Genomic DNA, 25,195 nt, shown 5'->3' on the forward strand with positions numbered 1-25,195 from the left:
GCAGACGGAAAATAAGCATATATATGACCACTCTAGGAGTAAAAAAAATTAAAAGTCAAACACATTACTATTCTTTACTCATCAAGATTGCAAGTATGAAAAAATATTTTAACAGTAATGACAAGTGCTAATGTAATTATTCCCAAACATATGGTAAGATGGCAGCGTCAACATTTTGAAAAGTGACTTGGCAATATGTCCAAAAAAAAAAAAACCCCACTTAATTAGTTTATATCATTGACCCAGTAAACTCACTTATGAGAGCATAGCCTAAGGAAACAATCAGAGCTGAAAAAAAAAATTGTGTATATGGTAAGAAAAAAATTGAACAATAGAATGATTAATAAGTAATGACACATTCATATATGGAATATTAACAGCCCTTTAAATTCATTTTTCAAAGAATAGCCTTAGCAAACTGCTAGCTAATCTAACCACTGAAAAAAATATTGCAGAATTGGAATTGTAATACTGTAAATAAGTCAGCTTAATCTTCACATACTTGAGGTGGTTCATTAACAACAAGAGCCCCTAAGTCTAGGGTTCTAGAAGAGTTGAGTGACTAGTTAGTGAGAACAAGATGGTCATCTCCAGTACAGCGGATACTTTCCATCCCTTGCTAACTTCACTTCTATATAAAATTAAGAATCTGAATAATATTATTGCAACCTGGTAGAGGACTTCCACAGCCACATGTGGTAAGACTAGAGTGTCATCTCCAGATCTGTCACCTTTGCTGCCATGCTGTCTCAAGCCACTAAAAGTTTCTTTGATACTCCTCCAGCCAGCTTGTGATCAGATGTGCTCTAACAAAGAATGATCACTTTTTTAAAATACTGGTATATTTCAGCTCATCTTGATAGGAATCAAAAACCCTTTTATTTATGTGCTATAAAGTATGAGCGGAGGGAAAGAAAAAAACAAATGTTGTGTGTTTAAAGTCAGAGAATGTTCTTCAATTCTGTATTTTTAACAGGCCAATCTAAGAAAATGACTAAGAACAGTCAATAAATAATTTTTTAAAGTTTGGCTCTCTGGGAAAAATTATTCTAAGTTTTCACCTCAGGCTATGTATATAAATTTTTTAAATAAATGAATACCCACATCATTTTTAAAAATAGCCAAGATGTAATTGGATGCCACCTCTGAGTTTTCCTTATTCTCCAAGCAAATAAACACATATTTTAGTTGTTTGGCTGTATCCATAGTTGGTGAGCAGTCATACACAGAAGACATGCTCACAGTGTTCCGCATAACAGCTCACTCTCCCCAACAATGACCTACTCTCAAACACCCTTGGTATCACCATGTGCATTCGCACGTGCTTCTGTTGTGGCGCCCTGTTTTGATGACTGCTCACATGTAAGCGAGATGACCGGGCATGTGTGTGTGTAATCTAATTCCTTGGACTAGAACAAAATGAACTGGCTTTTGAGGACTGTAATCCATGCGAGATGACAGCCCAAGGAAAATGACAGAAGCAGAGTGCCGAGATGTAGCGATAATGTGCAAGAGACAAGCGACAGTCCAGAGGGTGTATCTGTGGGTCTCATCACCCACACAGGCTGCTTTATCCTCCTGCTTCTGCCACAACTAGGAGAGACGTGGGGCAGGAACCTTACCTGAACTTACCAGTATTGTTAAAAAACTAAAAGTTTCGGCCGGGCGTGGTGGCTCACACCTGTAATCCCAGCACTTTGGGAGGCGGAGACGGGCGGATCACGAGGTCAGGAGATCAAGACTATCCTGGCTAACAAGGTGAAACCCGTCTCTACTAAAAATACAAAAAATTAGCCGGGCGTGGTGGCGGGCGCCTACAGTCCCAGCTATTCAGGAAGCTGAGGCAGGAGAATGGCGTGAACCCGGGAGGCGGAGCTTGCAGTAAGCCGAGATTGCGCCACTGCACTCCAGCCTGGGCGACAGAGTGAGACTTCGTCTCAAAAATAATAATAATAATAAATAAAAAATAAATAAAACTAAAACTTTCGTTTTCAAGGATCTGAGTATTAGTTCAAAGTACCCAAATCAGAGAGCGGCCAAAAGCTATAGGATAGGTAGGGGTGGAAGCTGGCCGTGGGGCATCGGCATTCAGTTGACAGGAAAAGAAAGGCCACGAGAGTGGTTGTGCAGTTCAGAATGGGGCTGGGGGTGGCAGTTGCCTCTTGAGAAGGTCAGAGAAGACTGCGAGTCAGATCCCCTAAATAGTAACACATCCCCTAAGTTCTAAGGACACTCAGAGCAGGGCAAGCACTTACCCTTAGCTTTTCACCTCAAATAAACTCAAGAGAACAAAGATATCCCAGAGTAGACGCAAGAGGTCAAATCCAGGGCAAGCATGAGAATTAAGGGTACGAAGGCTCAGGCCTGTAATCCCAGCTACTCGGAAGGCTGAGGTGAGGGGGTTAGAGCCCAGGAATTCGAGACCAGCCTGGGCAACATCACAAGACCCCATCTCTTAATAAAAAGAGAGAGAGAGAGAGAATTGAACATGTCTGTCGGTGCTAAAGGAAGGAGGCCGTGCAAGGCAGAGAGGACTCCTTTGGAACTGTCCTGTCCATAAGCTTAGAACTGTGTGCAGCTCTCTTTAAGTCTAGAACCAGTGCCAAAACAGCCAGCCTGGCCAAGGGCAGATGAGGTGACTGGTGGAAACGGCAGCTTCCAGAAGGCAGGTTGCAACCATGACTAGAGTGAGTCTGCCTTTAACATGCAGCAATGAAAATTCCTCTCCTAAGATTTCCCATAGATCACTCTATTTTTTGAAGGTCATAGACCCTTAGGAGGAAATGGAAATTTACAAAAACCGAAAAATCGATTTATTAAGGAAAAAAATTACAGTAACAAGTGCATTTCTGTTATGCTAATATTTGATTTAGACATGTGATACTTCTGCAAATTATACTCTGCATGTATACGTAAGTAAAACAGTGTAATTATCATTAAAATGAGAATAATACTGAAATTTAATTTTCTAAATCAATTTTCCCTGGCAATGAGTTTTAAATCTATCTTCTTTCTTCTGAATGCAAAAAAGTGGGAATGTTAGGTGATTCATTATCCAAAAAAAAGTGCATTTCTGACAAACCAAAACACTTAATGACATTATTACCACAACTGCAATATAAATAAATATCTTACCTTCTGGCTATTGAATACAGCAATAACCTTTACAAGCTAATATTTACCACACACAACCCCCATATAGCCACAAACCTTATTATGCTAGTGCCCACATTGATATGCTGCTGATAATTTGTGATTATAAATGTTTATGTCACTTTTGTAATTAAGGGGTTAGGATGACGTTAGTAGAGAGAGTATTTATATTCTCCCAAAGGAGCAAAAATTCACAGATCCATTAGAGGCCAAATAAATGTATGCCTCTCTGAAATATTTGTATGCTGATAAGCTTATGGGGAATTTGCTCTTTAAAAAAATAGTCTAAAGGAATTTAAGCGGAGCAATCATAGTCTGTTGAATGCAATACATTCATCATAATTTTCATTCACTGGCTGGCCACCTTGCGTTGCAATATCTTAAGTGAGACACCCCTTAAGACTAGTCAGCCCTCTGGCTTTAGATTATCCTGATGAAGAAAAAATGTCAAGAAGCTAACACTAAAGCAGATTAGATTTTCAGAAATTCTGAAAATTCAATGCATTTTGATTTTTAGATGTCCATGATACACTAACATGCATATTTATGATTTTACATCAATGCTACCATACCATACATTCCAGGATTCTTTTTTTTTTTTTTTTTTTTTGAGATGGAGCCTTGCTCTGGTACCCAGACGGGAGTGCAGTGGCGCAATCTCAGGTCACTGCAACCTCTGCCCCCCAGGTTCAAGTGATCCTTCTGCCTCAGCCTCCCTAGTAGCTGGGATTACAGGCGTGTGCCACCATGCCCGGCTAAATTTTGTATTTTTAGTAGAGATGGAGTTTCACCATGTTGGCCAGACTGGTCTCGAACTCCTGGCCTCAGGTAATCCACCCACCTCGGCCTCCCAAAATGCTAGGATTACAGGTGTGAGCCACTGCACACAGCCCATTCCAGGATTATTATTTAATGTAGTGTTTTGTTTTCTTTTTCTCTTTTTTTCTGTTTCCTCCCCTCTGTTCCTTTTCTTAACCCACATTACTCACCCCCAACCAAAGGAACTAGTATTATAGAACGTAATTTTTCATATTTTTTGCAGATGTGCATACTGTAGGTGTATATACATAACAGAGATTTTCATCATTGTTTTATATAAATAGGATCATAATATGATCATAATATAAACACTTAAGCAACTTGCTTTTCTCAATACCTTTGCAGGAATCCCTGCACATCAACTAGTATAGCTGTAATTTATTCTTTTCAATGGCTGCATAATCCTTTATTTGTGAATCACGATAATTATATAACCTTTTCCCTGTTGTTAGATATTCTCTGTTTCCATTTTTTGATACCATGAAAAATGTTGCAGTAAATATCATTGAAAATGTACTTGTATACTGGAATTTTAATATAACGGGACAAATCCCCAGTGATGAAGTTACTGAGTTACAAGATGTTTTTTATTTTAATAGACTGCTTTCCTAAAAGGCTCTAGCAATTAACATTTCTTTCAACAATTTGGGAGCATACACTTGTCCTGACATCCTGTCCATCAGTGATATCCTTCTTTTTTTTTTTTTTTTTTTTTTTATAGATGGAGTCTTGCTGTGTCACCCAGGCTGGAGTGCATTGGCGTGATCTCAGCTCACTGCAAGCTCTTCCTCCCGGGTTCACACTATTCTCCTGCCTCAGCCTCCCGAGTAGCTGGGACTACAGGCACCTGCCGCCATGCCCGGCTAATTTTTTGTATTTTTAGTAGAGATGGTGTTTCACCGTGTTAGCCAGGATGGTCTTGATCTCCTGACCTCGTGATCCGCCCACCTCAGCCTCCCAAAGTGCTGGGATTACAGGTGTGAGCCACCACGCCCAGCCAATATTCTTCTTTTTAATCTTTGCTAATGTGTCTGGAGTAAAATGGCATCTTGTTTTAATTTATATTCCCTTATCTGCTAGTAAATTCAGGTGCCTTCACATGCTTATTTGCTTTTTGGATTTGTGCATCTTGAATTTTCTACTTAAATCTTTTGCTCACTTTTCTGTTGGTCTATATTTTTGGTAGTCATTTGTTAGCACTCTTTGCATATTAAAAATATGAACCCTTTATTTATATCTGTGTTGTAAATATAGCCTTCAAGTCTATCATCTGTCTTTTGACTTTGTTGCCAAATAAAGGTTTTTGCCTATATTTAATAGGCAAATATGTCTATCTTTTTTATGACTTCTGAATCTTGATAAAAATATTCACACCCCTAGATTGTTCATGAATTCTCCCAGATTTTCTTCCAAGAGCTTTTTTATTTTATTTACATTTATCTTTAAAGCATGAGAAATTTATTTTTATATGTGATGGCAATAGTGATCCAGTTCACAGAAGTATATGAATATCTACTATTCACTTAGCACTACATCTCTAAGCTGAAATGAAATCACAATCTTTGCATCTCCAAACACTACCACATGTAGATTACCAATGAATCAAAACCTAAGTCATGATCCCCACCATCTAGAGACTTCTAGTTCCACTATTTAAAAAAAAAATCACAGCGAAAAATAGTAAGTGGCAAGACTATGGGATTAGGTTCTATATTAGTTTTCCAGGGCTGCCATAACAAAGTGCCATAGAGTGAGTGATTTAAACAGCAGAAACTTACTTTCTCACAGTTCTGGAGGCTAGAAGTTCAACATCAAGGTGTCAGCAAGGTTGTTTTCCTCTGAGGCCTTTTTCCTTGCCTTTAGATGGTCATCTTCTCATGGTCTCCTATTTGTGTGTGTGTGTGTGTGTGTGTGTTTTAATTATTATTATACTTTAAGTTTTAGGGTACATGTGCACAACGTGCAGGTTTGTTACATATATATACATGTGCCATGTTGGTGTGCTGCACCCATTAACTCATCATTTAACATTAGGTATGTCTCCTAATGCTATCCCTCCCCGCTCCCCCCACCCCACAACAGGCACCTGTGTGTGATGTTCCCCTTCCTGTGTCCATGTGTTCTTATTATTCAATTCTCACCTATGAGTGAGAACATGCAGTGTTTGGTTTTTTGTCCTTGCAATAGTTCACTGAGAATGATGGTTTCCAGCTTCATCCATGTCCCTACAAAGGATATGAGCTCATCATTTTTTATGGCTGCATAGTATTCCATGGTGTATATGTGCCACATTTTCTTAGTCCAGTCTATCATTGTTGGACATTTGGGTTGGCTCCAAGTCTTTGCTATTGTGAATAGTGCCACAATAAACATACATGTGCATGTGTCTTTATAGCAGCATGATTTATAATCCTTTGGGTATATACCCAGTAATGGGATGGCTGGGTCAAATGGTATTTCTGGTTCTAGATCCCTGAGGAATCGCCACACTGACTTCCACAATGGTTGAACTAGTTTACAGTCCCACCAACAGTGTAAAAGTGTTCCTATTTTTCCACATCCTCTCCAGCACCTGTTGTTTCCTGACTTTTTAATGATCGCCATTCTAACTGGTGTGAGATGGTATCTCATTGTGGTTTTGATTTGCATTTCTCTGATGGCCAGTGATGATGAGCATTTTTTCATGTGTTTTTTGGCTGCATAAATGTCTTCTTTTGAGAAGTGTCTGTTCATATCCTTTGCCCACTTTTTGATGGGGTTGTTTGTTTTTTTCTTGTAAATTTGTTTGAGTTCATTGTAGATTCCGGATATTAGCCCTTTGTCAGATGAGTAGATTGCAAAAATTTTCTCCCATTCTGTAGGTTGCCTGTTCACTCTGATGTTAGTTTCTTTTGCTGTGCAGAAGCTCTTTAGTTTAATTAGATCCCATTTGTCAATTTTGGCTTTTGTTGCCATTGTTTTTGGTGTTTTAGTCATGAATTCCTTGCCCATGCCTATGTCCTGAATGGTATTGCCTAGGTTTTCTTCTATGGTTTTTATGGTTTTAGGTCTAACATTTAAATCTTTAATCCATCTTGTATTAATTTTTGTGTAAAGAAGGGATCCAGTTTCAGCTTTCTACATATGGCTAGCCAGTTTTCCCAGCACCATTTATTAAATAGGGAATCCTTTCCCCATTTCTTGTTTTTGTCGGTTTGTCAAAGATCAGATAGTTGTAGATAAGTGGCATTATTTCTGAGGGCTCTGTTCTGTTCCATTGGTCTGTATCTCTGTTTTGGTACCAGTACCATGCTGTTTTGGTTACTGTAGCCTTGTAGTATAGTTTGAAGTCAGGTAGCGTGATGCCTCCAGCTTTGTTCTTTTGGCTTAGGATTGACTTGGCAATGTGGGCTCTTTTTTGGTTCCATATGAACTTTAAAGTAGTTTTTTTCAATTCTGTGAAGAAAGTCATTGGTAGCTTGATGGGGATGGCATTGAATCTATAAACAAACCACTGCTCAATGAAATAAAAGAGGATACAAACAAATGGAAGAACATTCCATGCTCATGGGTAGGAAGAATCAATATTGTGAAAATGGCCATACTGCCCAAGGTAATTTATAGATTCAATGTATGTGTCTGTCTTAATCTGTTCTTTTAAGGACAGCAGTCACATTAGATTAGGACCCACTTTAATGACATCATTTTAGCCTAATTACCTCGCTAAAGACCCTATCTCCAAATACAGTCACATTCTGAGCTACTGGAAGTTAAGATTTCAACATGTGAATTTTGAGGTGACACAATTCAGCCTGTAACAGGTTTAAAATGGCTTGTGCAACTAGCAAGTACCATTTATGCTCAATGAAAGAGAGATCACTGGGGAGTCAGTGAAAGCTTCATGAAAGAGATAGGATTGAAGGTGGACACTGAACAAGCTTAAGATTTCAGTGAGGCTATGAAAAGCTTTTCTATGAGAAGGTGAGAAAAAGCAAAGTTACAGCTATAAACATCATCTATCAGGGCTTCAGTGAGATAACTGGACAGACAAGAGGAGAAAGTCCATTTGGGGGGAAATGGGAGATAAAATTGAAATTGCTAAGATTGTAAATAACCTGGAGTCAGAAGTTTAACTTGATGAAGAAGGAAAAAAGAGGCATCATCATAAATTTTTGAAACTTGAAATTTCACAATTAAAGTGATATTTAAGAAAGGAAAATCTGGGCCAGGTGTGGTGGCTCATGCCTGTAATCCCAGCACTTTGGGAGGCTGAGGTGAGCAGATCACCGGAGGTCAAGAGTTCAAGACCAGGCTGGCTAACATGCTGAAACCCCATCTCTACTAAAAATATAAAAGTTATCTGGGCACAGTGGCAAGCACCTATAATCCCAGCTCCTTGGGAGGCTGAGGCAGGAGAATAGCTTGAACCAGGGAGGCAGAGGTTGCAGTGAGCCAAGATTGCACCATTGCACTCCAGCCTGGGAGACAGAGCAAGACGCAAGACTCCATCTCCAAAAAAAAAAAAAAGGAAAAGAAAAAGAAAGGAAAATATCTGGTTTTCATTTGTGAGATAAAGCATAGAAACCATATTAAGACTCTACCACAGTTATTAAATGAGTCGTTTCATCCAGAGTGATTGCAATGGCAAATGAGACTAGGTGGTGGATGAATCTTAGATATTTCAAAGGATATGTCAAAACAATGGACAGAAGTTAATGATTGCTTGTCTGTAGGAAATGAAGAAGAGGCACACGACAAAGGTGTTATTAGTGTTTTCAACCTGGGAAGCAGAAATAATGCTGCCATTGAGGTTGTACTGTACGGAATCTTAGATGGAGAAGAATGATGACTGCGGGTTCATTTGAGTCTGAGAGAGAAGTATTCAGTAAGGAGTAGGAAATTAGGGCAGGAGCTCCTGTGGGATGGGAGGGTCAAACCTGAGGTGTGCATTAGGAACACCAGAAATTGCCAGGACCTGAGGAGAGGATGATTCAATCCAGGAGGCAAGGAGAAGATCACTTAGTCATTTTAAGCACTTACTATGTGTCAAGTATTTCTATAAGTACTGGGAATACAAAGAAAAATAAGATAAGGCATCTACCTTCAGAAACTTTATCCTGAGTCATGAAGACAAGGAGTGTTTAATAATGCTTAACGAAGAAGGGTCAGAGACAACAGGGACAGATAAAGGACCTTTGGATTTGTTGGTGAAATGCACCCTTCACCTTCTATTAGGTTGGTGGAAAGGGAATTGCGGTTTTTGCCATTAAAAGTAATGTCAAAAACCACAATTCCCTTTGCACCAACCTAATAGAAAGCATTTTCAATGGAGAAATCAGATTGAATGGGGGAATATTGGATGAAAAAATGAACACAAGATCAATAATGCCTTTATTCCCGGAACATTTTTTTGTTTTTCACTCTCTTGGCAATTATTCAGCTTCTTGGCCGTCTTCATTTTAATTAATTTGTATTATGATAGTAATGTTCTGATATTTTAATTCAGATTTTAAATAATATTAAAGCCAAGTTAAAATTTAGTCACATACCACATTCGTGTTTCTAAAAATATTAAGAATATCTAATAACTTATACCATATTTTTATGTTTCTTGCCATTCAGATTCAAATGAGTAATATAAATGGATATGACAAATGCATTTTGAAATGATAAAACTTTTCAAGAGCCAATAGAAGCTATTTAATAATCAGCACTGGGAGAGAGGATAATGAGAAGGAAAAAAATAAAAGACCACTATTTATGATGGTGGCAAGAATTCAGGCCTTACCATCTTTCCTCGTGCCTGTGACAGTCTAAGATGGATCCAGAAATGGCTCAGATATTTGGACTCCCTCCACCTCCTCCATCTCTTCCTTGAAAAAGGGAGAGAGGGAATGGGAGATGAACCTCCAGGGATGGGTTGGACAAGTGCTTTCACTTTTGTTTATTACTAATCTGTACTAACATGGTCTTATTGACAAAGATCTCTTTTTGTTTTATTCAAAAAAGACAGTAATGTATGATTGTTGAGGTTTCTCTGAGGAGCATTGTTCCATGCACTACACCTCTGTGAAGTACTCCCAATTAGTTGATCTCCTTTGTCACCCAGAAATTTCCCATACCTTTTGGAATGAATGAGCTGGATAATGTCAGAATATGAATGCTGCTGTGATCAGTATCTTTACCTAGTGGGCTGGTCAGGGAGCTAGAAGGTTAGACGTCTATGAGTCTTTCACCGTCGGTTGAAGCTGATTTACACTTGCCAGTCACAGTTGTTTACATATAATAAATATAAATATTCATTTATTTGATTAGTCTAGGTTGGGACAGGTCTGTTTCTCTGTGTATTTCAACATCTGGGGATTAGGAATCATCACTGCCCCTTTACTGTATGCAAGAATGAGCTATTACTGCTTTTAAAGTCCTACCTAGAAATATGTGCTCAGGTGTATTGAATGAAGCTTTCCAATAAGTACCATACCCAACTCACACTTTTATCCTGATCTATCTGTTGAGCAGACATTCTTGCACAAACAGAGTCGGTGGATGGGGTGGTCAAGAATCATGAAAAAATAGAAATATGTAATGAGGTCTATTAGCTCTGTAAATATAAAGCCACTTCTAATGAACATGAACATCCAAGTGTACAGATCACCAGAGGCTCTGACAGTGTTGCTCCAGGTTTGAGATCTTGGCTATATTAACAGAAAGAGTAGGAAAAGACAAAAAAATTTATTCTTTCTTGGTCACTCTTTTAATGTCATATCTAAAACAGCTATTGGTTTGAGCTTCTAAATTTTGGAGAAAGAATAGATTAGGCTTTTGAGAAATAGTCAACTCTGCAAATGAGCTGTCTCTTCATTTGGGGCCATAACATATGAGGCAGTACTTAAAAATGAAGATCGTGCAGTGCTTGGATAGACGGGTCACTGTGTGAGGCTGGTACAAGGGGGAGGGAAGGGACAGAAGAGGTTCTGTGAGCATAACATTCCTTTTTAAGTTTTTTTTCTGGCAGCTTTGACCCCTGACCTCGTCCATCCTCTGAACTGCTCTACTCAATTCCACGTGAGAAACTATGCATTCTTTCTCCTTCCTTCCTTCCTTCCTCCCTCCCTTCCTTCCTTTCCTTTTTTTTTTTTCTTGAGACAGAGTTTTGTTCTTGTCACCCAGGCTGGAGTGCAATGGCATGGTCTCGACTCATTGCAACCTCTGCCTCCCAGGTTCAAGCGATTCTCCTGCCTCAGCCTCCCAAGTAGCTGGGATTACAGGTGCCCACCACCACGCCTGACTAATTTTTTTGTATTTTTAGTAGAGATGGGGTTTCATCATGTTGGCCAGGCTGGTCTCGAACTCCTGACCTCAAGTGATCTGCCTGCCTCGGCCTCCCAAAGTGCTGGGATAACAGGCGTGAACCACTGAACCCGGCTGCATTGGTTTTCTTTTTCTTCCTCTTGTTTTCTTCCCTTTAGCTCTCAAAGTCCTAGACCACCAGATGACTAGAGGAAAGCACGTGGTGAGGAATAGGATAAGGGTTGGTTATGCAGCAAACGTATTTCCTTTTTCTCCAGCCTTAGCCTCAGTCATATGTACATAATTTCTTATTTATCCCAAAAGGAAAACATCACTTGATAATAGTCTTTGTAATTGAATACTTGTTTATGATCACCTTTCTTATAGGTATCTCTAAAGGAGAGGAGCCAAAAATATTGAGACCCCCAAGACGACCCCGGAAACCCAAAACATTAAATAACCCTGAAGACTCCACATACTATTATCTACTACATGTAAGTGGCTCACTCTTACTATCAGATGGGAGCCATCACATCTACTAATGGCCAGTGTGAAAACTGTGGCTAGATTAGTTCAGGCACAAAGGAAGGCCTGGCAGGACAGAGATACCCTTGGTCTCCTCTTCACTGCCCTCCCCTGGCTGGGGATCTGGGCACTTTGATCTCCTCCAGCCCTTCTTCCTCACATTCAAGCCTCTCCCATGGTAGTACCTACCATGTCCTCCTTGCAGCTTTCTCTGCTGTTCCATTAATATGAGCTGATATGAAAATATCAACTCAGAAAGAGAAACCCATCATAGCAGGAGCTCTCCAGAGAGGGGCCCTGGTGTAAATGGGTGGGTTATGGTGAAACTAGAAGAAAAGGAAAGAAAAGGAGAAACAGACGTTTATTAAGCATCTTTTAAATTCCAGGCCTAGAATAAGGCTTGTTCACATACACTGTGATAGCTAATCCTGGAAATATCCCTGAATGTATTATCCATATCTCTCAGATCAGGATTCTGAGACACAGATAAGCATGCCTTAGCTGCCAGGCCATTCATTTTATTGAGGTCTTCTGACCACACAGCTCCTGCTTACTAACAGCATGAGGACTCATTGGCGTCACCCCTGATAGCCTGGCCTTCTTCTCATGTTCCTGTTCTCCATGAATGCCACTGTCATCCACATGGTCTCATAAACCAAGAACCTGGGAGTCATTCTGGATTTTGTCCTCTCTCTCATACCTGTGATCCATCAGTGGCTCTAACTGTGGCTTCTACCTGCAAAAGCTCACTCCAACTCATTTCCCCCCTCTAACCTCACAGCAATTACCATATTTCAGACTATTAATCATTTCCCACTGTGGAATATTTCAGGTCCCACGTAACTGCCTAATTGCATCCTCTCCAGCCTGCACCTGAAAATGTCTCTAAACCATACCTTTGAGCATGCTCCTCCCTTAATTGTTCTTTTAATGGCTCAGCAACTCCTTCAGGATGAAGTCCTGATTCCTTCCAAGGCCTTCTTTGTGGGACCCGCGACTGCTTTTCAGCCTCTTTTCTTGCCCTCTTCTTGTCCTCGAGCCATAGTGAACTGCTTGAAACTCTGCTGGTGAGCTGCATTCCCTCATGCTCCCGAGGCCTTTGCACCCTCTGGCTGGTCCCTCCATTTGCAATATTTATTCACTCTTCCACTCTCCACTGCCACAGTGAGAGAGCAGCACTCCCCTATGCCCTGGAGAACCCAGAGGATGTGTCGAAACCCAGAGAATCAGTTGGAAATAAGTTTCCCACCTCGCAGGCAGAAAATGAAGCTCACACTTGACCTCCAAGTTAGCCAGTCTTCTCTAGTTCTTTCCCTTCTCTCTAGTGATTTATTTTCAGTTTCCACAGAGGGTTGTCTGTGGAAACCCATTCTCCTCCCCTCTCATTTCCTTTAGACAATCCCATTAACTACTACAACCTCAGTGACTGCTGATTTCTGAATCTTGATCACTGGCTTGGATCCCTTTGTAGCTCCAGACTCAAATATCAAACTATCTAATGTTTATTTTACATATTCTACATAGATACACACAAGCATCCATGTATACATATATAGAGATATATACACACACATACACATCCATACATGGGTGCGCACACTTACAGCTTTGTTGAGATATAAATCGCATGCCATACAATTCACCCACCTTAATATATATTAAATGGTTTTTAGTACAATAATCACAATCAATTTTACAACATTTTCATCACCTTAAAAAGAAACCCATTAGAAGTCATTTCCCACTCCCCACCCCGTGCCCCAAACCCTAGGCGGTCACCAATCTAGTTGTGTTTCTGTAGATTTGCCTATTCTGGACATTTCCTATAAATAGAATCACACAATATGTGGTCTTTTGTGAATAGTCAACTAATTTTACAAGCCAGTAATCTGACTATTACCTTGACTTCTCCCTCGTTCTCATCTTCCATATTCAAAAATCTAAATCCAAATATTTCTTGAGTTTCTGTTTCTCTCTATGCTCTGTGCTAATACCCTCTTCCAGGCCAGCATGTCTTGTCAATAGTTCTGAGTCACTCCTCTTACTGGTCCCTTGGTCTTGTTTTTCCCCTTCTAATTAACATATTTTCCACACTGTAGCCTGAGTTGTATTTCTAAAATTAATATCCAATTATACTATCCTCCCATTGATGGAGCTTTTCTGTTACTTCCCACTGTCCTAAGGTATGAAGGCCTGTCAAAATCTGGGCCCTGCTCACCTTTCCAGCCTCTGTGCTTGATATTCATTCATTCACCCCTCCAAACTCTCCACTCCAGCACTTCCTTCCCAGTAACCTGCATTCTCCTCTTCAAATTGTCCACGAACATTTGTCCTTGGACATGCCCTTTTTTCAGCCTAAAACACACATCCTCTTCCTCTTCTTGTCTTTCATGGTCAAAACACCCTCAGCCTAGATCTCTTTTTCTTCAGGAAACCTTGTCACTCCCAAATCCCAAGAGAGCTCTTCCTATATCCTCCGGAAGAACATACTTCCTTTTTATGACATGTTATCATGCTAAAGAGGGATTGATGTGGCTTCCACGAGGTCAAGGAGTCTGCCTGTTTTATTCAACCTGACACATAGCAGGCATGCAATAAATATGTGTTGTACAAATGAGAGCAATGAAATAAAACAATGAAAAACAAATAGGAGTAAATTGAGAAAAATCTAAAATTCCAGATACCTGCGTTTGACAGTCACTTTATATAGGAAGCTGATTAAGAAATGAAATTGATTTTTTTCTATGCTCTCAAATAATTTAAAAAGCAGCAAATATTCTGACATTTGTTTATGCAGTTAAATAGAACAGCAGAAACAAGATTAGAAATTACCAAACATTCCCTATTAACCCTGAGTTTAAGTAGTCAGTGATACTCAATGCTGTTTATTAAGTGCAACTGAAATGACAAGTGATTGTGATGACTTCAACAGCAGATAGTATTCCCAGTATGAGAAATTGTAAAAGACCTGAACTGAAGTGAAATGTTATTACTAACAACCAGTGAGAACTGCGGAGCAAATTCTGAGCCTCATAAATGAGTTCCATCCCCAAGAAGCTTACTTTGTCATTGCACTATTATTTTTAAGTGACTATATTTCCATACATCCTAAGGCATTAGGGAATAGAATCCTTTTTTATAACTCTGAGTTTGAAATCTATGACTTCAATGAAAAAACACGGAAAAGGAGTATATTATTACAAGCGAAAATATACCATGTGTTCATATTTATCTGGCCCTTCCCAGGATTTGAGGCATTACACATAGTGAAAAGTGTGACTGTAATGAGGTCCCACTCCCTTTAACCACCAAACACTTTCTGTAATTTTAAAGGGTTTTCATGAAAGTCTTTCTAAAATATATTATACTGCATATTTTAAACCCTTTCTTGATGATCCAGGGTCACTTCAGTGAATGAATTTTTTTTTTACTTTTTTTAATGTTTTTTTTCATTTTTATGGATACATACTAGTTGTACATGTTTATGGAATACATGTGATATTTCAACACAAGCATACAATGTGTAATGATCAAATCAGGTAACTGGAGCATCCATCATCTCAAGCATTTATTTCTTTGTGTTAGGAACATCCCAATTCCACTGTTTTAGTTATTTTGAAATATACAATACAGTACTGTGAACTTTTATTGTAGCACTATTCAAAATGTTTGTACTTGATTCTTGTTACTGAAACACCAGGGATTTGGTTGAGGTCCGGCTGCACACCACACAGAAAGCCAATCACTGAACCGAGTATTACCAAGGAAGAAGGCCTTAATCAGGTGTTGTAGCCCAGGAGATGCGAGCTCAGTCTCAAATCCATCTCCCTTACAGATTAAGGCCAGGGATTTATATAGCAGAGAGGAAATGTAACAATGTTTAAGAAAACAAGAACTAGGGAGGGGCAAGGAAGCAATCATGGTGAATGAGTGCAGTGTTGTGGTGAGTTTCAGTCCTTTTTTTTGAGGGGCCTGAAGATTATTTCCTGAGGAAGCAACTCAGATAAAACAAAAGTTTCAAATTTTAAGAACAGAAGGGTTAGTTTCTATGTTTATCAAAAAGAACAGTCTATGGGACTACTGGGTTGGTTTCATTTGGATCTATACTTACCAGAGAGGATCCCTGACTGCCATGGCTAAGGCAGCACCCAGTCTCTCTGTGTGTCCCAGGCCTGCTTCATTTTTCTCCAGTGCATTTTGCGTTTTTTGTTGTTGTTGATGGTGGTGTTTTTGAGACAGAGTCTCACTTTGTTGCCCTGGCTGGAATGCGGTGGCCCGATCTCAGCTCACTGCAACCTCCACCTACCGGGTTCAAGCGATTCTCCTGCCTTAGCCTCTCAAGTAGCTGGGATTACAGGCACCCACTGCCTCACCCACCTAAATTTTTTGTATTTTTAGTAAAGCCAGGATTTTACCATGTTGGCCAGGCTGGTCTCGAACTCCTGACCTCAGGTGATCTGCCCGCCTTGGCCTCCCAAAGTGCTGGAATTACAGGTGTGAGCCACCACACCCAGCCTTCTTCAGTGCATTTATGAATATTTATTTGTCTACTTGTCTCCTGTGTGACTTCCCCCTCTAAACTAGAAGCTCTATGGAGGCAGGGCCTATGCTCGCTTTTACAGCCATACTCCTCAGAACACTGTGCTGCTAACATCGTAACTAGAAGACTGTTAAATAATAGACCACTGTAGTACAGTACTTTCGGGCTGTTGAGTTGTAGAAAATTATTTCCTTTACATTTGCCTAACACAAACATCTCTGCTTTCAGTTGTTTTGCTGTTTATATATATATATATATATATATTTTTCTCCTTGGATGTCACTTCTTACAGTGGCGATTCTGGCAGCCTTAACATCAGTGTTGCCTCTTTCCTATGACTTGATGCTCTTTATCTCTTACGTCTAGGAAATGCTGCTGCTGTGTCCAAAATAAGAGTGAGCCAAGCCGCAGAAGCGTGCCTGTGGAGGAGAGCATTAGCGGAGTGCGCATGGCCTGTTGTACTGCCTGGGCTAACTCTCAAAGTTGTGCAGCATCAGCAAAAATGACTCAGGGCCAAGTTTCCTCAAAAAAAATGAGTAATCGAACACAATCTTATCAGAGATCCCTTCCAATTTTATTATTCTTTCCAGTACTTTCCCTAAACTACAGCAGTAGTTAGTTTGGCCACTCCAAAGTCTTTTTCTTCCTAACTTCAACGTTTTAGCTCCTTCATCCATCTAAATAAAGAAATTGGTAGTGTATTACCAAAAGGAAAGTAAGATTGTGCTCACCATGATGTAATGGATATGAATTTTAACGTTTTGTCATAAAACATATCTCTTTATGTCGGGTGGGGCTGGAGGGGGGAGTGCAGTGTGCCTGATTAAGGAACAGGTTCTTCAAAGTCTTCAGAGCCAAGACACTATTCTTTAAAGGCCTCCTCAAGAAACACCCAAGCCAGAAAATCTACGTGAGTCATGTTTGTCTCCTCTTTCTTTCTTTTCTCTACTCTGGTTCTACAAGAAACTGCCATGGGACATTTGCTTCTCTATTTTCATTTCAAATTTCAAGTTTTTAATTTGTAATTTCAAAACTATAATTGAAAACATTGTACATCTTAGCAAAAATGTCCCCATTATAAAGTCCGTGTAATAAATTTCTTATAAAATCCTCACCTTTGAGGAGTGATATGCTTCCCTTTTCATGACAAAGGGTAGAGGTTAATGCATCGTGCTCCCCTTTTAGCCCCAGCTGTTAGGAAACTAAGAGATAAATGTAAGCCTCCATCTTAATGCACCTACTTCCTTTGCCTCCTTTGTTTCTCATTTACAATTTTTACTTTATTATTTTAATTGTATAATGACTTATATTATGAGCCATCTTAAATAATTTTTGGAAAAATATATTACTGAATTACATTTCATGAGAATATTCTAACACAAGGCCACATGTGGCAGCTCACACCTGTAATCCGAGCACTTGGAGAGGCCGAGGTAGGTGGATTGCTTGAGCTTGAGAGTTCGAGACCAGCCTGGGGAACATAGCGAAACCTTGTCTCCACAAAAACTACAAAAATTACCTGGGCATGATGGGTCATGACTATAGTCCCAGCTACAAGGATGGCTAAGGTGGGAGGATCACTTGAGCCCAGGAGGCAGAAGTTGCAGTGAGCCGAGATTGCACCGCTGCACTCCAGCCTGAGTCACAGAGCGAGACCCTGTCTCAAAAAGAAAGAAAAGAAAAAAGAATATTCTAACACAGACAAGAGTGAAAGATGTCTGGACAATACGTCCTCTTCTAGGAATTCGCATAACTGAGAACCAACTTATATACACCATGTCCCAGAAGGAAGTGCTGATCTAGTATAAATAGGATCTTCACCAGCCTGAGAATTCAAGGGCAGAACATTATTTGATTCTTAGTTATATAAAGGGCATCTCTGTCACTCAACGTAGTGCCATCACTTAAGCATAACTTTGAACTATAGGCAATTGTTACCTAGAACAAAAGGGACTTTTTTTCAGGTAATGGATGAGAGAGGCAGGACTTCTGTAGGAAACTACTACTGAAGTAATGTTAAAACAGAAACAACCACCACAACAAACAGCACCCCAGTCCCAGAGATCATTAACTGAACTGCTAGTGGCCACTGTTCCTATGCGGGCAATGTAATTATTTGTAAGCGCCTCTTAGCCTAGGGCATTGGATCAAGAATGTGAAGTGACAGGAAACGGGAGAACAGGAATGTAATTGATATCCTGCCCTTACATTATTTCCTGAATGGTCTCCTCCCAGACATGATGCAAGGAAGCACTCACTTCTACCTCATCCACACGTTAAAATGCCAACCAATAAGAATAAAAGAAACCATGAACTGTTTCACTCATCTACTATTTTAGAGCACAACAAATGATAAATGCTGAAAAAAACATGACTTACTGTGTCTCTAAGAATACTGGGGAAAACCCTCAGTATTTATAAACCATTATTAACTGCCATTTTTGTTATACAACACTTTTATGGTACCAGCCAACTTGATACCTGCTATAGGGTTTCCACAGTTATAATATCTTCAGTTTGTTCAAGGTGAGTATGGTGTCTGTTTTCTCAGCCTAAAAGACAAATATGCTGTGGCAACATGTAAATATATGAGCTCAAATATATTGAATTAGCACACACACAAAAACGCATTACTAATTCTACAGTGCAAAAGATAATACTGGTTTGTATATAAGGTGAAACTTATATACAAAGGACCATTTTGTTAGTGTTCAAATTGAAGTATCAGTTAAAATATATCTAATTATTTCCATACTTGCATATCTTAATTTGTTCTGACCTTGATACATAAAGTTCTCAACTATGAAAACATTGTGCAAATGAAAACATATATCATCTGTGCTGCTACGTTTATGTCATAAATGGGCTCCTATAGGTTTATGAAGTCACAATTTCATTCTTTTTGCGGACTGTTGCACCTGCCCTCCATATTCACCCATCTGTTTTACCTGCAGACAAAGAAGCAAGACATTCAAAGCAGCTTAATTAACCTGCTTCCATCGCAACTGCATTTGTATAGAGAAATGGGCTTCCCAGAAATTTTACAGTTTGCTCCCGTTTGTAGTAAATAGATCTTATGTAGCCTTGTTTATATTGGTCACTGTGTGGGAAATACATTTTTCATATGGAATGCAAAGATTCATTTCAGTTTGGGTGTGGCAAAAATAACCAGAAATTTATAATTAATAAAACTTGAGTAAATTATATTTCTTTAAATTTTTAAAATATTGTATCCACTTGCTTATTTCTAACTTAGTCTTTTAAGAGTAAGTGTATTTACATATTAAGATTATAGTAATATATCAATTATATTAAGATCATAATATTATATAGATCTTTTGAATTCTTCTTTCCTTTAGAAGTCAATCCAAGAAGAAAAACGAAGACCAAGGAAAGACAGGTAATTATTAATTCTCGATTTCAATCAGTCATCTTATTCAAACAAAAATAAAAATCCATGTGTTCAAATTATGATTTAAAATCACCTATTTTAGGCCGGGCGTGGTGGCTCACGCCTGTAATCCCAGCACTTTGGGAGACTGAGACGGGTGGCTCACCAGGTCAGGAGATCGAGACCATCCTGGCTAACACAGTGAAACCCCGTCTCTACTAAAAATACAAAAAAAAAAATTAGCCGGGCGTAGTGGCGGGCGCCTGTAGTCCCAACTACTCAGGAGGCTGAGGCAGGAGAATGGCGTGAACCCGGGAGACGAAGCTTGCAGTGAGCTGAGATCGCACCACTGCACTCCAGCCTGAGCAGTCGACTGAGCGAGACTCCATCTCAAAAAAAAAAAAAAAAAAAATCACCTATTTTATATGGATAGATTTGGAAAGTAATGTGCACTCGATACATTTATGTTACAAATATGTGATTTATGTATAATTTATAAGATCCTGCCCACTGGAAATCTATTGAGCCAGCATAGCACTAAGAACTTGAATATGTTTTAAATGAATCGTACCCTCCCAGTAGGTAATTTGCTTTTCTTGTTCCATGGAATGGTTTTGCTTGGGCAATTTGAACACCCTGTATTCATAAATTTTCTTTCCCCAAACTCCTTTTTGCTTTTTCTCCTTCTACACATGCTAAATCTTGCTGCTTGTAATTTTTATAGATTTGTTAAAAGGATAAGGTTTATGTTACTTGCAAGTATAGCACACTTAAATTCACATTATTCTCCTTTTCTTATATTTCCCACTGATATTTTACTCTTTTAATATTATATCACTGTTTTAATCAATGTTAATGTCAACCAATTTCCAGACAGTGAGTGCTAAGAACAAACAAGAGCATTTCTATTAAGCATGAGTGAACACAGTTCTTCGTTTCTGAATCAGTGACATCCTGAAAGTCCTTTTTAGATTAGTATCTGTAATTTGAAAAGTGTGTTTTCCTGGAAGCACTGTAACACCTGGAGGTTTTCCAGACCTACCTGTTTATCTCTTAGAAAGTCCCAGAGAGCCATAGGAACCAGACCGTGCCCTGAGTAGAACCAAGAATTAACATGGGCAAGGATGCACCCTTATGTGTATGTCATGTGTGGGTGTTAAAATCTAGCACAGAAATTAATCCACTAAAGAACAAAGAGTAGAGGGAGGACAGAATGTTATTCATGAAGGAGGTAAGTTAAGATCATATGTGTATCAATGTACTGAGGGCTTATAAAATTTGAAAATGCTGAGTATTAGTACACAAAGGTGAGCTTTTCTGATAATGGCCTAAAGGTCAGTAGCGACTGCTGATCTGGACTGGCCAAACTGAAACACTGCAATCACTGGCTATTCTAGTAACCACTAGTTTGGTGCCAAGTTCAGTGCAATAGAACCAGGAAAATGTGCTCCCACAGCTAATGTTCTGTTCAAGGTAAGATATGAAGGTTTTTCTTTTTTACTTATGGGATATACTGTTTTTCCCACATTTCAAGACCTCCCATTTGTATTGACATGTGTATGTTACTCTAAATTATAGTAAATACTTTTAAAGAAAAAAAGTATCCTGTAAGTTTAAGTGAGTAGAAAATTAGATTGATGCAATGGTGTGTTTGTGTGTTCATTTACAGTCAGGGAAAATTATTAGATTTGGAAGATTTCTATTATAAGGAATTTTTGCCCAGTCGTTCTGGACCAAAGGAACATAGCCCTAGTTTAAGAGAACGAAGACCACAGCAAGAACTCCAGAATCAATGTATTAAGGCTAATGAAAGGTAAAAAGCTAAACTTTAAAGTACAGCATTTGCAGTTTTATACTCACAATTTCATTTTTTAAGATATTTCACTTTATATATAGATGAATGAGAAAGCACTCTTAATGAATATTGCATCTTTTGAGTGATATGGTGTTTAAAAGTAATGTCATGTACAGTGTTATGGTAGAGTAATCAGACACCTCAGTTTTCCTAGCAAAAACTGAGTTTATATCTGTTTTCTTGGTGTAATTATTAACAAAAACTCCTGTTATTTAATAAAAGTACTTCATTTTGGATGATAAATTATTATATGGTCATCTAATTGTAAGCAATATATCATATCCAAAATCTATATTCAAGCTCAATCAAAGTAATTTTAATTACTCATTGGTTTCTTAATTATGCTTGTTAATTTCTCAGAATCAATGATGTCAGACCCAAAAACATTTGAGAGAAAGATTCATAGAAAAATGCATATTTTGGACTTGAATTCTCACCTTGCCACCAACTTTCTGACATTAAGTAAATTATCTTGTAGCTTATTTCATACTTTAGGAATTTTTTTGTCTTTTCTCCCAAAATATCTGTGGCGTTTTGAGATCTGGATACATAATAAAACAAACATGGCATATGAAAAATTGGAGTAATGACGGAAGACAAAAAGCTGTTCATCCAAAATTCTAAACGAATATCCTGTGAGTCTAGGGTCCTCAGAACCCTCACCCATTTTACAGCGTGACATGGTGGTGAAGAAAAGTTTTAGAGTCACATGGTCTTAGGTTTGGATCCTGATCCTGCTGCTTAGTTGTTGAGTGACCTTGCTCATGATAGTTGACCTGTTGAAGCTTCATTTCCATATCTGCAAAAGAATTTACTAATAACTGCCTCACCATGTTGTTGTAGAGACTAAATGTAGCAATAGGGTACTTAGGAGAGGCATAGGAAACGTGTTCTATCAGTGGTGGCTATTATCATCTTTATTTGCTTTTCCAGAATCCATCTGAACTATGATATTTGCCCTTTGCCTCCAAAAGAAGATGTGCTCTTCCATCTTGGGATCAGTAACATGTTGGAGCTTAGAGATGTTCTAGTCTAATCACAGAGCTCTGTACAGAAGAACACCAAATGCCAGAAAGATTAAGTGATTTGCCCAAGGTCACACATTGAGTTAGTGAACTAAAATCCCCGATGTTCACTCTCTGCCCATTTGCTTTTCACTGACTTACCTGCTTCCCATTTTAAAAGCTCACCCTGCCCCTTCTCCAATGTATCCTTCCCCTTCCCCCCACTGGCAGATACACATCTGCTATGAAAGTGTTCTATCCCTGAAATACTCCTGATGTAGATTAAGTGATGTCTATGGGTGTTATTTAGTATCCACTGGAATAAATGCTAGCAGCTAGTATTGTTGACTGCCTACATTGTGCTAGGCACTATGCCATTGTCTCATTTAATCCTCACAGCAGCCGCACGAGGCAGTTACTATTATTGCCCCATTTTATAGATGAGGAGGCTAAGTCTACAAAGTTTAGTGACTGCAAAGAGTCACCTAGATGATAAGTTCATGGAGCCAGAATTTCTAAGTTCAGAGCTGATGGCCTTAACCATTACTCAGTATTTCCATCCTATGCAAAAGATCATGCTGGGCGTTTGAAGAAGGGGTGGATAGAATAGTGCGTAAGATGTGATCCTTACATCCAAGAGCTTGATGCTAGAGGAAAAGTATACTCATATAACAAAGCTGAACAAGGTAACTCAGATAAGGTTTTTTTTTCTAAACTAAGGAAGGTTACAGAGACAAAACAGCCTTGACAGTATCCTGAATTTAAAATAGAAAACAAAAACCAAACAGCGAAATAGTGCTATTGAAACAATTGGAGAAATTTGAGACTAAGCTACGTGTCAGAAGATATTAATGCACAAAGAATGTCTTTTTGTGTATATACACGCACCAAGTATTGGCATTGCCCAAGAGGGTGTAAGTCTGGGAGTAAGAGACAACAGCAATGGTGAACTGAGTGCCTTGTGATTTTTTTAATTGACAAAACGTGTATAAACTTGTGGTATAGGACATGATGTTTTAAGATACATGTACATTGTGGAATGGCTTGATCATGCTAATTAACATATGAATTACTTCACTTAGCTACCTTTTGTATGGTGAAAACACTTAAAATCTACCCTCAGCAGTTTTCAAGTACACAATACATTTCTATTAACTATAGTCACCATGTTGTACAGTAGATCTCTTGAATTTATTCCTCCTGTCTAACTGACATTTTGTATCCTTTGACTGATCTCTCCCCAGTCCCACGACCAGTGCCCTGGTAACTACTATTCTACTCACTGCTCTGTGTGCTTGTCTTTTTTTCTTTTTTTTTTTGACTTCCACGTATAAGTGAGATCACGCTATATTTGTCTTTCTGCACCTGACTTCTTTCACTTAGCATTCTGTCCTCCAGGTTCATTCGTGTTGTTACAAATGGCAGGATTTCTTTTCTTTTTTTTTTTTTTTTTTGAGATCGCCCAGGCTGGAATGCAGTGGCATGATCTCGGCTTACTGCAAGCTCCGCCTCCTGGGTTCATGCCATTCTCCTGCCTCAGCCTCCCGAATAGCTGGGAGTACAGGCAACCGCCACCACACCCGGCTAATATTTTTTTGTATTTTTAGTAGAGACAGGGTTTCACTGTGTTAGCCAGGATGGTCTCAATCTTCTGACCTTGTGAGCTGCCCTCCTCGGCCTCCCAAAATGCTGGAATTACAGGCATGAGCCACCACGCCAAGCCGGATTTCTTTCTTTTTTAAGGCAGAAGGGTATTCCATTGTGTACGTATACCACATGTTCATTATCCATTCATCCATTGATGGACTCTTAAGTTGATTCCATATCTTGGCTCTTGTGAATAATGCTGCAATGAACATCTGAGTGCAGATTTTTTTTTTTTTTTTTTGAGTGAGTCTCGCTCTGTCATCCAAGCTGGAGTGCAGTGGCACGATCTCGGCTCACTGCAACCTCTGCCTCCTAGGTTCAGGCGATTCTCCTGCCTCAGCCTCCAGAGTAGCTGGGATTACAGGTGTGTGCCACTATGCCTGGCTAATTTTTATATTTTTGGTAGAGACGGGGTTTCACCATGTTGGCCAGGCTGGTCTTGAACTTCTGGCCTCAAGTGATCCATCCACCTCGGCCTCCCACAGTGCTAAGATTACAGACGTGAGCCACAGCGCCCAGCCCAGATATCTTTTTTACATACTGATTTCATTACCTTTGGATATATGCTCAGAAGTAGGATCATATTTATTTTATTTTATTGTATTATTTATTTATTTATTTTTGAGACACAGTCTCGCTCTGTCACCCAGGCTGGAGTTCAATGGCACAATCTCGGCTCACTGCAACCTCCGCCTCCCAGGTTCAAGTGATTCTTCTGCCTCAGCCTCCCAAATACCTGGGATTACAGGTGCCTGCCACCACACCCATCTAATTTTTGTAATTTTAGTAGAGATGGGGTTTCACCATGTTGGCCAGGCTGGTCTCAAACTCCTGACCTCGGGTGATCCGCCCACCTTGGCCTCCCAAAGTGCTAGGATTACAGGCGTGAGCCACCGTGCACAGCCTGTTTTTAATTTTTTGAGGAACTGCCATACGGTTTTCTGTAATGGCTGTACTAATTGACATTCCCACCAACGATGTGCAAGAGTTTC

General features: G+C 39.3%; 1 protein-coding gene across 2 annotated transcripts in view; it reads left to right on the top strand.

Moving 5' to 3' along the window:
- MYO3A (myosin IIIA) overlaps nucleotides 1–25,195 on the top strand; it is a 271,671-nt gene that overhangs the window by 240,768 nt on the left and 5,708 nt on the right. Inside the window, exons 32-34 of one of the 2 annotated variants that reach the window (XM_054436017.1) lie at nucleotides 11,629–11,735; nucleotides 19,666–19,706; nucleotides 21,367–21,510. In XM_054436017.1, the coding sequence (XP_054291992.1) occupies nucleotides 11,629–11,735; nucleotides 19,666–19,706; nucleotides 21,367–21,510 (292 nt within the window). The remainder of the gene's footprint in view (nucleotides 1–11,628; nucleotides 11,736–19,665; nucleotides 19,707–21,366; nucleotides 21,511–25,195) is intronic. The other variant, XM_054436018.1, reaches the window with a different exon arrangement.

The sequence above is a fragment of the Pongo pygmaeus genome, chromosome 8 (genome assembly GCF_028885625.2).
Source record: "Pongo pygmaeus isolate AG05252 chromosome 8, NHGRI_mPonPyg2-v2.0_pri, whole genome shotgun sequence".
Lineage (NCBI taxonomy): Eukaryota > Metazoa > Chordata > Mammalia > Primates > Hominidae > Pongo > Pongo pygmaeus.